At 36.4% G+C, this 17684-nt stretch overlaps 2 protein-coding genes across 2 annotated transcripts in view; both read left to right on the plus strand.

The window, feature by feature from the left end:
- The window catches only part of PGAP1 (post-GPI attachment to proteins inositol deacylase 1), a 39334-nt gene extending 27601 nt beyond the window's left edge, over positions 1–11733 (plus strand). The window contains exons 23-27 of the mRNA XM_071563014.1: positions 883–1015; positions 2120–2170; positions 2888–3108; positions 3435–3539; positions 4371–11733. Coding sequence (XP_071419115.1) covers positions 883–1015; positions 2120–2170; positions 2888–3108; positions 3435–3539; positions 4371–4509 — 649 coding nt within the window. The 3' untranslated portion in view covers positions 4510–11733. The remainder of the gene's footprint in view (positions 1–882; positions 1016–2119; positions 2171–2887; positions 3109–3434; positions 3540–4370) is intronic.
- Positions 11734–14382: 2649 nt separating this feature from the next.
- Positions 14383–17476, plus strand: C8H2orf66 (chromosome 8 C2orf66 homolog). The gene is given in 4 exon segments (XM_071563015.1): positions 14383–14737; positions 14739–14874; positions 15759–15959; positions 17247–17476. Coding segments are annotated over 3 exon segments (390 nt in total). The 5' UTR covers positions 14383–14666; the 3' UTR covers positions 15942–15959; positions 17247–17476.
- The last annotated feature ends 208 nt before the right edge of the window (positions 17477–17684 follow it).

Raw genomic sequence — 17684 nt, forward strand, 5'->3', positions numbered from 1 at the left:
GATGGTATTCACCTGAGTTTTGCTTAGTGCTCTCAAATGATCAGATACGGCCAGCAGCAAAGAATTGGTCACTAGCTCTCTGTTCTTGTCAGCTGCCCTTCTTTTTTTTTGGTCATTTTCAACATCTGCTGCAGAGGCTTTTACAATGGAATTTTCCCAATACTGCTTTTTCTGTTTTCAATGTCTATTTTAATACTACAGTATCAAAAAAATACAGACTTTTTCATAGTTCTAGTGCATTTCTTCCCCACCACATTCCCCTCCCTCATTGTCACACCTTCTCAGCTCAGCTTTGTTGTATCAGGTTGTCTCTTAGTCATACGAGCTAGAATCCAGAAACTTAAAATAAACTTTTCTGTGTGTCTGAGACTATGAGCAAGCAGAAATTCCTTCTGGGAAGAAGGTTTTTCATAGAATTAATCTCCTGAAGAATGACTGTGATACACTGCTTGACTACCACTGAAGATTGCAGTGTATTAGCAGTTCTAGTAGGAGTCACTTCCACGAGGCAGCTCTGCAGTAATAAGATACTTGTTCTTTTGGGCTGGAACGTAGTGACTGATGCAGATAGAGTTAGCATTGTAGTTATGGTTCTGTGTATCCTTAGTGCTCCATAAATGAAGTAAAACAATACAGTAGTTGCAGACATACATTGTAGAAGGTATAATATGTAGTTTTGTTAGTTCATTTGATGAACAAATTTTTCTGCAAAGTAGTTTATGTAGCAGTTGTTATATATGTTAAAATTTGTCTGTTTTTCCAGTGTTATTTTAGGAACAATTAATTCTTTTCAGTAATTAAAAAACCAGAATTATTCTTTTGTCTTTTTAGGGCTGATGTTACAAAAAATAATGATAATTTTATATTCTTTTTTTTTCCCAGACCTCCTGCACTGCAAAAAGATAGGTTGATTACACCCAGAAGACTCTGTGGGCTGTTAGCTCTTGCTTTGGTTAGTTGGACAACGTGTGGTGCATTTGCTATAGTCCTTGTTTATCTTCAATACTTGTTTAAGGTACTGAAAGGCTCAACATTTTGAATTTGTAACTGAATTGAAGATTTTGTATGCTTTGAACTAACCCCATGTTAAAAGCAAAAATCCAAATGGCTGTTTTTCATGCATAAATGTTCTTATTTTCATACCTGAAATAGATATTTTCTTTATTTAGTGGAGTGTCATAATCTTGTCTTTTTACTTCTTCGTGTATTAGCACTTCTTCCAAAGAAATGTATGGTCCCATATGCCCACTACAACAATGCATATAATTGTAATTTTTAACTTATAGATAGGCAATGGTATGAAAACCAAAACTAATAACTCCTTTGAAGAGAAACTTTAGCCAAGGAAGGACTTGAAATGTCCTGTACAATACTTTATAGTTTTTGTGAATCTTTATGGAATAAAAGGAAGGAGGGTGGATATACTGAAGAATGAGGATAGTCTTTTTATATGTCTAATTTGATCCCTTTGGTAGTGCTACAAAGATCCATATTTTTAGTCACTGCCATTCATTTTCCCTGGTCTTCCTTGCATCAGAGCCTCTAACCCCTCTGATTCACCTGTGGTTATATAGCTGTTAAAGCAGCTGCTGTACTTAGCTCCTAGGGAAGCAAGGGAGCATGAATCTGGGAGTGGGGGCACAAAGCAGAGCAGCTTTGGTGGTCTGGAGCAGGCAGGTGGCAGCTGAAAGCACAGCCTGAAGAACAGCACTGACTGCAGCTGAACTCCCTGGGACAGGACATGAGGCTCTGCCAAGGACGTTCCCGTGCTGAGAATTAGTCCCCCTTCTGCAGTACATCTTTATGGCCTGTTTAGGTTTCTGCAGAAAGTAATGTAGAAATAAATCAGCAGGATGTGAGGAATATGAGATTTACCACTGTGTCAAGCACAGTGGAAAGGAAGGAAGTTTGCTTTCTGTGCTTGGACATCCTTCTTTAAGAGAGCACTTTGGATGCTGCTGATAAAGGCAGAGGGAATTCTTGCATTGAAGCTGTGTTGGGGTCCTAGATCATCTATCTATATAAAAGAAGAAAAATAACAAGTCCACGGTTTTTTTTCTATACTACACCTTTTATGTGAAGAAAAATTACTCGAAAAACTGAACTCTTTGTTTTGCAGGTTATAAAACTCCATGTGAATGTAAGAGCAGAACAAAACATGCTCAACAGGGTAAGTCTGTTTCCTGCTTCTGTTCCACATGGTGGCCAAAAATTGTTTGGCAAACTTATGCATTATGAATTATTATCATCTTGCCGTAGTAGTATTGGGTTGTGCTGTGATGACTGGATAGAACATAGTTTAAAAAGTGAGGAAAAGTTGTTGAAAGTTTTCTTTGGGTTTCTTTGAGTGGATTTTTTATGTGTTTGCTTTTATATCCTCTCTTTTCATCTCCATATAATTTTGGTTTGTTTCATTTGTGTTTTTTTTCCTGTCATTGGAAGTTAGTATCTGCCAACCATTTAGTTTCTCTTTGCCATTTATTCCCACAGCCAATATTTTACTCCCAGTTGCATTACCTCCTAAATCTTTTCTGTGAATGATCATCTGTGATTTTTCACCTCCATGCTTTATTACTCCTTTTGTTCTGTTTTTCCTCCTTCCAAGAACTCCATTTCTTATCACTGCATTGGTGTCAGGGCATCTGTACTCTCCATTCTTTTCTTCCATAGACATATAAACTATTAGTGTATAAGAAATTTCTGGTTAAATTTAGATGCTTTAAAATTGAACTATTGAATTTTGCTTTTGATGGCCTTTGGAGGCATAAATTGCAAATCTTCTTCCTAACTCAGAGCTGGTGTGGTACTATTAGGGTATTTTTTTTCTCTGAGCAAGGGTTCTTACAAGTCTATGCGTGTTTTTGTGACTTCTGCCTTTTATCTTCAGGATTCAGACCACCCAAAAGAAACTTCACAGAACTCCAGTGTACACACAGTCAAAACCCCAAGTTCGATGGACAGTGTTGCAGGAGCAACCCAAGCACTTTCCAAAAGTACAACTGCTGAAGCTATTAACAGTCTTAAGATGCATATTACAATCCTCAATTTATTCGCATGGATTGTGCTGCTCAACTTGCCATCTTTAATTTACTGGTTAAAAAATCTCAGGTAAATTCTTAAATTGCCACTAAGGTGAATATGAACCTTTGAAGAAAATAAAAACTAAGCATTTGACTCTTTACATTAGTAGCTTCCTTAGGTTTCAAATACTTCTGTTAATTGTTGCTGTTTTCTCTACACAGTCTGGTTTGTGCTGTGGTGTTAGCGTGAAGTGAATCAGTGATATATTCAAGAAAGTAGTGATTGAGAAATTATATAAAATCACACTGTGATGCCATATAGATTTCATGTATATTTGTTATCAACACATGCTTGTTCCCAATGTAGATGGCCTAGTTTAGAAGTAACATGCTTTTTAAACCATTTATTTGCAGGTACAATGTTAGACTTGATCCTGATCCATGTAGATTTACAGCTCTTATCACCATATGCATTTTAGAAATTCTAATGAATTCAAGTACTTCTGAAGTGAAATCAAGGTACTGTAGCCTAATCTCTGGTTTTGTTTTCCTACTTCTTATTACTTACCATTTGTGTGGTAAAACTTAATTCATGCTGTACAGATCTGTAATTGTTCAGTCCATGTAGAGATTCATGAACTCACATGGTTATATCTAAAAGACGAGGTAAAATATGTGTGAACTTCCTCTAGTTCAGCTAAGTGGAGAAAATCCCCTGTATTTGCCTCGTGGAAGTAAATGGAGCATGTGCTGTCGAAGCAGTTGGTTGCATAACAGCTTCTTTAACTTAATTCGTGATCCACTGAATCCCAATACATTTAGCAGCTATTGTCAGAAAGTTACAAGGAAAAGTGAATTCTAAAGCATTATAGTTATGTTCTTGTAACTCCCTTTGTGGGAGTTTTATTTCCTTGTGGAAATAAAATGTGTTTTCTACTGGATTAAGAAATTTTGAGCACTTGGTTTTCCTGGCAGGTAGAGCATTTCTTGTTCAGGTGTGCAATTAGTCAATGCCTCAGGAATGACAATGAATAATAACAAATATCATTTATCTTCTCGGCCAGTATCTGTTATCTGAACTGCTGTAACCCATTAAATCTTCCTTAGTTACAGAGAACTTGTTTCTAAATTAGTATAAGAATATAAGGACATTTTATTACCCTTTTTGAATAATTGCTCTTGCTTATGAGTTAATTGTTATTGCTCATTAGATCTAGTTGTTCAGTTTTAAAAATGAAAAAAAGTCTTGAAATATAAATAATTTTGCAAAGGAAAGTGAAATGTGGTATTTGTGTACCTTCTGCATGTATGGTTGCAAAAGTGGTAATTTTTTTCTTTGTACTCTTACAGTAAACTCTTGAAGATTGCAGCCAAAGTCCCACTCCCTTTGTCTGTTGCAATGCTGGCCTTTGGACGAATGCATTTATACAGAGTGCCACACTTTGTAACCTTTTCTCTTCTTCTACATGTGCTGTGCTGTGTTGTGTAGTGTTTGTTCTGCATAGGAAGGACAGTGCACCAGAAACTTAATGCTGGAGATGGGGCAAATGTCAACAAAGAAATGCCCACATTAATATCATCAGTCGTTTACATTATGTGGGAAAGAGGACAGAACTGCGGATACTTTATGGAAAGGTCGTGGTTCTGTTCATGTTGCTTAGAAAGCTTTCCGTGGTGTTAATTTCCTGGCTCTTGAAATCAAGTGATTTAAGTGTGTGTAAGCACATAAATCGTATCAGTGCAACATCTCAATTCTCTGCCTTGTAGACACTTTGATATTTCACTGTACTGCTTTGTTGAAACAGACTTTTTTATTCACTGTGCCACACAGTGTGTATATGCTGAACTTGCATCTCATGCAGGTCTAAAGTATGCTGGTTAAAACTCAATACATTTCAAGCACACTGTGACTATCACAAACTACACAGCCAAGTATACTTTTAGTTATTTTATGCTACACTTAAAGCTGCCACAGTTGTGTATAGACAAACTAGAATGTACTGCTTATATAGAACTGTTATTTTTATCAAGTCATTTGTTCAATCAATGTGAGTTGAACATTTGTGAGATTTTTAGAAGTCTTACACGTTTTACTTTTTGTGAGAGTGATAAAACAACAGTATTCCATGTAGCTTTCTATTCAGGAAGGATACCAGCAGATTCATAAACAATTTGCTGTGATGTTGTTTTAAAACATTGTCAATTTTCTCTGGAATTTTTGAAACTAATCCTTGGACTGTGTCCATATGTGGAAGCTGGCAAACCTTGAGGTGTGGTGTGAGTTACAGGTGCAGTTGCTGTTTCCAGGGAGACAGGGCAGGCTTTTGTCCTACTGTAAATGGAGAATGAATCGTCTCCTAATAAATGCCCATACCTGAAATGAATATGGAATGGGTACAACACTGTAAACTCCTGCCCTGCTATACAGTGCTAACTTCTGCATGTGGACAAACTCCTAATAATAGTGGGAAATACTGACCATAATTATTAGCTCTATATAAACTGTTATCTTAGTGCCTAGATGCTACAGTGACTGCCATTTATAATAAAGCCTAAAATAGCTATGTGTAAGGAATTCTGTTCCCTAGGCATATGTTTTGCCAACAGAAATCTCAGCAGCCATTAGGTCTAAATGATGTATTGATTCTGTGTAGAGATGAGCCTACTACTTGCTTCTGTATTAGTCTCTGCTATGTCCGAGATACCTGTTACCTTCACATGGAAATACTAGACCAGCTCGATCATCGTATAGGAATAACAAGAGGAAATCTGCTGCTCACAGTCCATCAAGTGTGTTCTTGATTCAGTAGTACAGCCAGCCTGACCCATTAATTTAGCTGTATCTCATTAATCTTGCCTAAAGTGCCTCAGTTAGTTCTAGTGTGTTTTTTAGGGTCCATTTGCTGGAGCTGGCTGGAATGCCTCGATTCACACAGTGGCTTTCTGAAACAAAGGACAGATGTGAAGTAAGCACGTGTTTTGTTTGCTTATATCCAAGTCAGCAGTTCACGTTATTAGTAAGTCATTAAAACTGCTGTCACTGAGTCAGGCTGTTGTAATTAGCCAAACCACTGTCACTGTTATCAGTAATCTCTGTGCTGGTATTCTAGTCTTAATCTTTTTTAAAATAGGTTAGATTATACTTAGTGTTGTGAATTAGAAAAGTTACTTGAAGTGATTATATCTAGATATTTTCTAATCAAAAGTATGCTACAGTGTATGTATATAAGAACTTCTGTGACCAAATATACTTGTAGCTAAATCCACCTGTTGATTTAACTAAAAATTCTTGTTCAGACATAAAGACTAGAGTCGAGATAGTTTTTCTACTTGCAAATGGCTGTGAATGAAAGATGGTGGCAGAACTGCATTAGGGGTGGTAAAAGGCTGTCTGTAAAATGTGCAGGGCCTGATTTCTGTGGAAGAGAATTTTCCTTGACCTCCATGGTCCTTTTGGCTTATTACTGTATTTTACTTCCAATTTTACCATCTTGATGAGCTCTTTATGCATGAATCTGTTTGCTGGAGCTGTTGATGGAAAATAATAATCAGAATAAGGAAAGCAAAGTCTCTGCATGTAGTAGATCCCTTCCAAAATATGCCACAATGTGAAACCTACTGAATTAAAGCAACATAGAACACCACCAATTTTTTTTCATTTAATTATTTTTTAAAGCTGAGAATTCTATTGATAGTTGTTAGCACTCTACATAAAATGATGGCAAAAGTTTCTCACATCTCCCTCAACACTCCCTTTTCTCAGAGATGGTTTACCTTTACTGGGGAAAGAAAGTTACTCCTGCTTTGAATTTATATGCACTGTGTGCCATTTGATAGATTGACACTGTTGTCAGAGCTGTGCCTCTGGATTTTGCAGTGATCGTGGACTGGGCAACTTCATCTGTTTGGCAGATTAGAAGTCTAATCCCAATTAGATTTTCTATATAATCCATGGATGGTAATGGGATTAGAACAAATTCAGATTAAAACTCATCCCATTCTAAGAGAAGATGAATTATCCTGCTTGCCATTCTGAAAGGGACTAGATTTTATAAAAGTCTAAAATTGTTTTTCAGGTAAAATATGATGATTGTTTGTTGTTACTTTTGGACAAGAAGCTTCTGTTAGGTGAATCTGTAGTTCTGCCTCTGATGACAATTATAATTTCAGCAGAAATGTATGCTAACCCAGTATAAATACTTTTAATTGCATATATGAGGAGATTTAAGTATTACTGAAATATCCTTTAACATGAGTAGGCTACATTTATGAAACAGCTTTTGGCAAACACCTTGTAATGTCTCTTACTACCTTTAGCTGAATTAAAATTCCAGTTTATTCTTCAAATTTTAGATTATGTGGACTGTGTGGGAAAACATGAAGACACAAATTAACTTGTAAACGTTTATACCTCAGGATGCATCAAAATAAGAACTCTTTATGTGGCTTTATTGTATATTTTTTATAAGCTATCAGAAACAGAGTGAGAAAACAGGGTAAGAACTTAAAAGTACCAGACGTCACTAACTTTTGGTACAGCATATATGTACAGCAGAATCTTCCTTTGGCAGGGGTAGATGTGTTGAGAAGCTTTTAATGATATCTTCATACCCTGAAATTACCCTTGAAGTCTGTAATGTCTTCTGGTTGATGTCACCAAACGTGGTTCCTCACAGTCTTACCTGCTGCAGTCATGGTGCCCACACGTGTGGCTGACAGTTCATAGGAGGTGTCTGTGTGTCCAGGAAGGGAAGGGAACACTCACTTCTTAACTGGAATTGTCAATTGTATCTTGAAACTGAATTAATGTTCTCCAAAGGTGATATTTTTAGTTTTAACAGTTGGTTGCAGAATGTCACATTTCAGCATCCTCTTAAAAGGAGCTTGGGGTTTTGGGGTTTTGTGGTTTGTTTGGGAGAGGGTTTTTTTTCCATGTTTTATTTCTGAAAAACTTGCAATAAATTTAATTTAAGTTAATATTATTTCTAGCATTTAGAGTTCTGCCTCGATTTTGGTTTTGAGTTTTAATTCATGTAGTAATTAATTCCTTAATATTAACTTGCTAAGTTTTAAAACAAACAGATTAATAACAACGGAACCCTGAACAGTGCAATAGTAATATATTTCAGGAGTCATAGAGACTGCCTGTGTGTCCAGGTGAATTTTTCATTAACCCAACTGGACTATCTTTAAAGTCAGTGATTAATAAAATGTATTGACACTTAAACCCCCCCAAAGCAGTGAACATTTTGGTATTTGATACGATGTTTAATTTTCCATGTATTTGCCAGTAACAGGGTGAGGAACTTGTTCCTTGACATTTTTCTGAAATCTGACACATCTTCTAAGCTTTGACAGGGCAGAATAAAGTCAATTGTGTGCCTGTGAATAAGTGTGAACATTTGAGAAGCTTTCATTTGAATCAAGGTCATTTCAGTACAATAACGAATGTGTTTAGACTTTATTTATATTGAGGAAAAAACAGCCATTCTCTGCCCTTCAATACTCTGAGTTATGAAAATGTTTTTGGAAGCAGTTACAGTGTCTGTACAGAACTGTGCTGCTGTTTTAAGTCACTCAGCTACTAGAAAATTGTTAGTTGTAAACCGGACTAAATTCTTTATGCTTATTTTCCATTTAATGATGAATGTTTCTCAATTTACAGCTTTGACATTTTGCATCTCTTTTTTTTTTCTGGGAGATAATCAAGCTAGCTTTTATAAGCACTTAGCACAGTACTGTAAAAATATTGTAAAAGTTTCATCACTTTTCCTTTAGGGGACACACTTTTGTCACCAAAGCTTCATGCTGCTGTTGCATAACCTCTAGGAAATGTGTGCCAATGAACGACAATTCAAAACTAACTCATTTTGTATGTTAAAGTAAAATAATTTTTCTACCTTTTTTTAGAGCCAGAACTTCAGGCATCTGTAAAACCTTTAAAAAATTATTTGAAAACCTTTTGCAAAGATTATAGTTTCTGATATGGAAGGATGTGGTCAAAGCTTTTAATGAGCTCGTCAATCCTCAAACTTAAATAAAAACTATACATTTTGTCTTATTAATAAATATTAATGGTTTTAAAAATTAATTTCAGGCATTTAATGAGAAAATTCCATAGCTCTTACTTAAGCAAATCTGCCCAGCACCTCAATTTTTCAGGTCTAAGCACGTACAGTCTCAAATATGTGCTTATTGCCTTGGAGTATGAAAACCTGAATGGAGATGTTTTAATTTTAATTTTGCTTAATGTTTAGGGTCTCCTTCTGCATTCTAAAATGTAGACAGGTTTTGCTACTCATGCTGTCATAAACAAGCCCTGTAAGCATGGCCTCTCTACAGTTGTTGGCAGGTTGTGGTCCAGATTCTGTAGAAATTTTTGTGATATCAGAGCTAATTTTGTGTCTGTAAAACCCAGGAATGGCACACAGCAATTTGCTGTTTTGTGGCACATCATTCCAGTTCCTCCTTTCCTCTGCAGTTGTCTTTGGTTTGCAGTGTCCTTCCACTGTGGTACAAACCATAATTTCACAGAACAGAAGGCACCAAGGCTGGCCTGGTGAGACACACCAGCTGTCCTGCAGACTGTTGTTCTATGGGAGTTTTGCCTGTTGGCTGAAATACCAGCCAAGACTACTTTTTCCCTTCAATAATTTCAGGGTATATATATTAAGTATCAAATGTGCAAGTGTGTTGATGTTTAGTTTTACAAAAGGCTAAATGCACTATTTTGGGATCAATTCAGGCTTCAGTATTGTCCACCTACATCACTCTGAGTGTGAAACAGTATTTGAGGCTGCAGCACCTGAGAACTGGAATATTTTACAGAAGTCTACAGGTACTAGACAGGACACATATAATTAGAGTGCCAGACCAAAACTGCAATGTGAAATTCCTCACTGTGACTTTAAACTTGTAGCTTTCTAGAGAAAAAATAAATATATACTGTGCCTTAAACCAGTAAATGAACACACTCTTAACTGTAGCCTGTGGACTTCCATAGCCTTATATTTGATTTTTGAAGGTGACCAAAAATGTTTGTGTGGATCATACTGAAACTTGATTTGGGGAAAATACTTTAAAAATTGTTTTGACCCCATTTTACACTTAGAGAAATGAAGATTTTTGACAAGTATAGTGTATTTTTGGTTTGTAATCACACTAACCAAAGTTAGAAAGCTTTAGCTGACTTTAATTTCTTGAGTCTTTTTGTTGTGCAAAAAATAAAAATAAGGAAGGTAAACTACTCTCAGATATCTCTCTCAACTTTGAAGTCTGTGTGTCAAATTATTTTGAAATATTTTGTTCTGTAGTTTCTTCAAAATAAAAAAGGTCCTCTAATGGTAGTTTAAGCAAAATACTGTACTTAAACCATTGAATATCAAAATCTCTGCTGGTGTAAGAAGAAAAGATAAAGGTGGGGTTAATTGTTTGTGTTAAGGCTCCAGAAGTTTTGAATAATAAATTTCACTTTTTAGGAAAAATATTCATATGTAGATACCTGAAAATTCATATACAAATTCCCTTTTTTTCAGGGAAAAATTCACACATTGTTATGTTGTTCTTCCTAATTCATTAAAGAAAACCAGAAATAGTCAAGATGTTAAAATCTTGTAATGGAGTAGAAGGAGCTTATTGTTACCCTGTGGGTATTTAGATGTGCACACAAAATGACTACGTGTCAGCAGACCACAGTAATTGTTTGAAGCAATACAAATCAAAGGTATTAACCTTCTTTTATTGAGCACTTGGATCTGGGTGCCACGATGCTGCTGATGCTGTGGCACAAGAGAGAACATGCAGGCTTTGTGTCTTCCCCGCTACTTCCTTCTGTGTGTTATTTTAGAACTTTTAAAACTCATTCTGGTCACCTAACTTTTGTGATGATTTTTCAGTAACCCTAGTCACTGGTGATTTCCTAGCTACAGAAATATTCTAGTATTAAAATTATTGAGAGGGTAGAACTACCTTTAAGGCCTCTGTATATCATAACTTGAGAAAAACTCTGTAACTTGATTCCCCACTTAGCATTTAATTGATTTTTCAGGCACAAAGGCAGAGTGACCTTGGCCAAAACACCTGGTTTGAGTAATTAGAGGGAAGTTGTTTGGTTTTAAGAGGACTTGTAACTTGGAAGAACACATACATAATTTTTGGAAAAATCTATTACAAGCAATCTGTGTTACATGTTTTTAACTCTTCCTCTGTTTTCAGTTCTTACATAGCTACCATAATTCTGGTGTTGTATATGGAACTAACTCTTACTAGATACAGGTTTCTAGAGATGTTGACAGGGATTTACCTATAAATGTTTGAATGATGCTATAGTAAATTATTGTGCTTACTAAAATGTTTATAACCAAGCTCATACAGATTGTGCCATGCACCATAAGCTTTGGCCAACTCCTTGTCTTGTGGAATGCTGGGAAAACCTTGGAGAAGAGGTACTATCAGCTAATGTTGAAATTGCTGAAAGCTGAAATCTCATAGACTTTAAAAACTGTGCTTTAAAATACTAGTACTTTTTTGTTGTAGTCGAGGGCAAGTTGATTGGGAACTACTCTGGGATGTTCATATTTTGTTTGATGTTTTCCCAGTCTGCAATGTATACTTCCAAATTTTTTATTTGTCTTTTTTTTTACCTAAATGTGCATGACTTAGAGTACATTGTATAGTACATCCTCTGCTAAATAAACACTTTTGTATATTTTTGTATGGTGTCCTGAGGTGGTTGCATTAGTACAAATGGTTGTAATTCACAAAAAAGTGCCACTTACCAGTCATACCGTGTAGAGTGTTGTGTTGCCTGTACTTCTGTTGTACAAACTCGCTAATGAGTGTTGTGGTGAACATTTGCCTTTAGTCTTTGCTCAGGTACTCATGTGGAGCAGTCTGGTGCTTTTCCTTCTAACTTGTAATACTTGGGATTCTAAGCAGAAAATAAAAATAGTAAACAAAAGCCTTGTGGTTAGAGCAGTGCTTTAACAAATGCTTTTTCACATCTCGAGGAGAACACAATAAAGACTGTGCTGAATGAAGCCTGTCTCAGTGTCTTGTCTCAGACACCTTTGGCTTGCTGCATGAATGGGAAATGCAATAAAATTCAAAATGTTTGGTGAGTAATGTAATTTATATAGAGCATCTTGTGTGTAAAGCTTGTTCTCAGCTAAACTAATGCATTTTAAATTTTTGCCTTTGTGAGGTCAATTGCATGGAACTGAGCAAGCCATGCTGTGAGCTGTGAGCATTTTCAGCTTCAGGGCAATTTAATTCAAACACACATGAATATTATTCACTGTGCCATAAGGGTTATATAATTAGTATAGACACTTTGAAAACATTTGTTTTACTGAAGATGTGTGTCTATATACATAGTCTGTCAAGAAAACCTAATGCTTAAATTTGGGTGCATTTAAAAGGCAGCACACTGACATCTTGCTTTGAAAGTACTTGTTAAACTTGGCTACTGTTCTCACAGGAGGATGCAAGTTTGTTCAATCAGTGTAAGGATACTAATAGTATTATAATATGAATGTGTTCTGCTTATTTTTTACTTTCTCTGAAGGAAAGAACTGAAATTATTGACAAACCTCTGCACATTAAAATGAGCACTAAGTCTAAACAGACTTTTAGCTCCAACAGTTTTTCAAATCTTTGATCTGACGAAGCAACAACACAGATGTGTAAATTTTTTTTTTTAAAGACAGCTCACAGAACATACATGCTAATTGAATCTCTTGCATATCTGCATTATTCATCAGTCACCCAGTCTGCCTGATTCCTGCAGTAATAAAGCTTGTTTCAAATTCACAGATGACTTTGGTATATTTTACTAGCTGAATATACTGTGTCCTTTTTAAGGAATAAATTAATTGAGGGGAGGGGGAAAGGGGCACAAGAAAACTGCCTGCTGTTCTGGCTTGGTTTTCCTCCCCCCTCTTCCCAAAGCTAAATAATGAATGAAATTCTAATCCTAGATTGTAAATTATGGCTTTTCCCCTTTCTGTCATTTTCTCTAGAAATGCATATTTCTACTTTTGGCTGAAATAAGTATCTACCTAGCAAATCAACAAAGGAAGTTCCCTTACATTGGGGTCTGCCTATTTACAAGTTATTCTGTTGCTACTGTTGTGTTCTTGACGAATCCACGATCTGCAACTTGGCTGTTACAAGAAGTAATTGATGGAGTTTTGATGGATTGTCTTTTTGAGGGTATGAGTTGTTTTTAGTTCAAATCTGCAGAATAATACCCAAACTGGATAAATTGTCTTGTGTTTTTATATGGTATTGCAGACATGAAAATAAAACTTCTGGGATTTTGTTTACTGTGTTGCTAATGATGTTTGGATGTCCAAATATTGCCTTCCTGGAAGGGTGGGGATAAGTTTTTGTTTTGCTTTCAAAATTTAAATCAAAGAAAGATGTAAATCTTCTAGTCAGAAACAAACATCTATAATCTGGCTTAAGATAATGACCAAACCCTGTAGTTTTAACTTGTCTGTTTAGGGATATATTTTATGTGATACCAAATCAAGTGTCATCTATAGAGTGCAGAAAAGAGTGGAATGAAATTTTAAACAAAAAACGTGAGCAGCTTGGATAATATGAAGAATGCTATCAAAGGTAAATTAGTATACTCCTCCTTGCAGTGTCTTAGTTTCTTAGAAGTCTGACTAGAAGATATTAACGGCCAATAAAATCAGAGTAGGAAACCAGTGATTACATTAAAATATTATGATTTCGGATCTTGACACAGATCTTACTTTTTTCTCTTTTTCCACCATCAAGAAAATGATCCATATCTCATTTGCTTAAAAAACATTACCATTCTAGAGATATGGCTAATTAGTTTTAATTAAAACTAATATTTTGATACAGCTCTGCAATCTCTGGTGGGAATTGTTTTAAACTGATTATATTGTTACCATAAATTCTTTGCAATACAGCTTAAGAGGAATTTGTACTGCTTTGCTTGATAGCAACAGGTCTTAAGAGCATCAAGGATGAAATTCTCAAGGGTCTTTATGTCAGGGATGGAAATGGAATCATTACTGTATTTTTGAACTCCTGCTGACGTCATTGACACCCACTTACACTCCCCTAGAAATATAAGTGCAGAGATCGGTTTGTTCACAGATTACGAGGAGACTGACCAAGAAGGGGCAAGCCAGAGCCTAATTCACTGGTAAGCTTGATTTTAAAGGATGTGAAAGGGAGAATTTTTTTTCTCCCCTTGAGTCAAGTTGTGAAATGTGTCCCTAGTATATTATACCATGTTGTGTTGTTATTTCAATTAGTAATATACATGGTACAATTTCATTTAATGCAATTTTAAAAGTTGAGCTATCTGGATCTCAAGCCATATGTTTGCATTCTTCGTGGAGCACACAGAGTTCTGGTGCTGTAACTAATCAGCCACAGAAAATGACTGTATGTAACAACAAATGTAAATTTACAAATGTGGTGTTTTATGTTAAATGTTCTCCTAGTCCCTTAAAAGAGGCTCCAGTGTCTAGAAATAGTTTTGGTATGGGAAATAGATCTTTAGAATAATTTGTTCTTCCTAGTACCTTAGTAGTAGGAAAACAAAAAAGAGCTGATAGCACATGGATGTAATTCCAGTGGGCAGGTTTTCCTTGGATTGACATGATTGCTGTGTGTGTTACCATGGACAGCTCTGTAGGACTTAAGGAGCACGGATGTTTGTCCTTACAGACTGTTCATCTTCAGCATGTGGAAAGTGGTGCTGCTGGGTCTGTATATAGTGTTGGCTGTGAGAGGATTGGCAAAGGGTGCTGCTTTCCAACCAGAAGAAAAATGGAAACCTCTAGATAATCCCAGAAACAGAGACCTGGTAAGAAAATGCTTCAAGAAAGAGAGATAAAGTATTAAGTGATTTTTTTTTTCCATCAAGAGACTCTTCTAAATTTAAAGGTAATAGGGGTCTACTAGATGACAGTTCAGCAACTGTGCACTTTGTGTAGTCAATAACCATTTTTCAGTCAGGGTGTACCCCTTAACTGAGGAGACATTCTCAGTGTGCAGTGGTACATAAAACTTCCTTATATCTCCATCTGGCAGTTTTAGTTTTTAAAATTTTATTTCATTATACAACTACTTGTTTCATGAAACCAGAGGGTAATGATTACTGTGTTCCTTTCAAACGTGTACTCTGCATGTTGTTTCATGATGTGGAAGTACAGATACATTTGCATCTGACATGTCATGAATAGTGGCTAAAGATCTGAAAGTACATTTCAGCTAAGATTATATCATTAAGAGAACACTGGCACAATCTTAAAAAGAATTTGTGAAAGAAAAAAATGGGTTTCCCATACTTTTTCCTCACTGTTTTAAGAAGCATTAGTTTCTACTTTTAAGTGATTATAAGGGTACAGTATAAATCAGTTGCCCACTGTTGCTGACTCTTAGAGGAATGTTTAACAGAACTGTCCTGTTTGCTCTCAGCAAGGGTTTGGCTGTGCCCATTTTATGAGGGATACAGTTTGAATCCCCAGTGATTCAGAGGGGAGCATAAATGAGCAGTAAACAGTTGGTGGTCTTTTGGCTTCACGTAAGATGTGCAAGCCGTGCGTGGAGTGGCCATGTCTGAATTAGGTTGCCTGTACTGTATCAAAATAGAGGATTTCATACCACAAAGGAATATTACATCTGTGTCAGTAGAAATGGTTAACCTCCACTGGTCATGCTCTATTTTCACATATGCAATATGTTTAGTTTTTCAGAACGCTTCAGGCTTATTTTTCGGGCAGGGGGCTTGATCTCAGAAAGTTCCCAGCTACTTTCACCGCGAACAATGAAGGACCGAGGCCTCTCGTGCTCTACTCAGATCCTATTGCTTCTGCATTTGCAGATTATGAAGAAAGGAAAAATGCTTTTCCAAATTATTTCAAAGGCTGAAAGATGCTGCTGACCAAGGTAAGAGAGGAAGGCTTACTCTGTAATGTTGTTACATGGAACCAAGAGAAAGATCTGGATTCCAGTGATTCTCACTTCCAACTGAAGTATAAAAACAACTTTTTTTTTCAGAAGGAATTAAAAATGTAGCAACTCTTCCCTGAAAGAGTTTTAAACTTCTTGAGGTAGAGATTTATCTAAGGTTTTACTACTTGGATAAAAAACCACATGCTTCTTGTGCAGACTTATACAGACCATGCTTTTTTATTTCCTCTTTTTTCTCCCCTCTTTCATATAGAGAAGAATTCTGAAAATGTACAGGTAATAGGGAATGCAGGTTTTATTCAAGTAATTGGTATCAGTAAAATTATAAATTGATACTACTGGTTTCTTGTGATATATGTATATTAAGAAAATTTAGACAAAAGATATTGCACTAACAAAGCATACACCTTTGTCCTTGATGTCCATTGATCTTTTACATCTTTGTCCATTGATGCTGTTTTCCTTATTTCTACCACTAAAACTGAAGGTTGATAGAAGGATTTCAACTTCTCCACATCTCTCCTTAAATATGAAACAAAGTGGGTTAGACTTGCATTTTAATAGATACAGCCTCAGTTTATAGCAGGTACTTCTCAGCTATTTTATGTATGAAACCCCAGACTCTAATAAATAAATCAATCCTTTTTTTATATCTCCTTTTGAAAGTGAGTATTGGCAATTCTGAGGAAAGGTAAATAATTGTTTTCTTCTGTTTTACAAATAGTTGAGGATTTCAGTAAGATTTGAATCCAAGCACTTTGGTGATTTACTTAAAGGCCTTAATTTGTAGTCAATATTCAGCTTAGGATTTCCATCTCTGTCCTGCTCTCTGCCTGCTTAACCACATTTCTCTTTGTAATCAAAAGCAAAGCTCCAGTACTCTTGTTATCATGAATCATAATGAAGACTGCACTCAGATTTTAAGTTCTCTTTTTGCTGAGCTTTTATGTCAGGAAAAAAAAAAGCACCACGTATTGAATATTGTGCATGAAAAATAAATGAAAAAGGACTTTAGAAAAGGTGCTATAGCTCTGCTGTGAGTCACAGCAGCAGCGAGAAAGTGGCTGGTGGAAGTGGTTTGTCCTGCATGATTGAGGATGGTCACAGCAGTTCTTTTCAGAGCTGTTTTTGGGCAGCGAGGTCTGCTGTGCTTGGCTGGAGTGTTTCAGCCAGAGCCAGCTCTTGGTTTGGATCACACCTTGGCTACATATGGATATTTCTGGGTTTGTCTCACGTATTTGTATTTTGTTTTGTCTTTTTCAGGCATTAACTGTAGAACTCCATGCAAAGTGGGAACCTTCACAGCAACATTTCACTGCTTTGACTTTTTAACTGTTACCCGACAATTTAAAATGTTCTTCACCGTCCCAGTTCCCACCTGTGGGATCCAGTGCCGTGCTGTGATCGGCAGATGTTCGGGCTGTGACAAGTGTGTGCTGTGCGGCTGCTGCCGCTTGCTGAGCAGAACTGTGTGTGTTCAAGTGTGAATAAACGAGGAGTGCAGCAGAGGCTTTTCATAGAATTATAGAATTTAATTACTGCTGAGTGTCTGTGCAGAACCGGTACATGAATGTTACTTTTCTGTTTGTTAGACAGAAGTCCTGAGGGGTTTTGTGGCGATTTTCCAGGTGCACTTTGGATAAAAGCTCTCAGGTTCCTCTGAAGTGAGCGCAGTCCCTGCGGCTGCCAGTCCCCTCTCTG

The sequence above is a fragment of the Pithys albifrons genome, chromosome 8 (genome assembly GCF_047495875.1).
Source record: "Pithys albifrons albifrons isolate INPA30051 chromosome 8, PitAlb_v1, whole genome shotgun sequence".
In the NCBI taxonomy this organism is placed as follows: domain Eukaryota; kingdom Metazoa; phylum Chordata; class Aves; order Passeriformes; family Thamnophilidae; genus Pithys; species Pithys albifrons.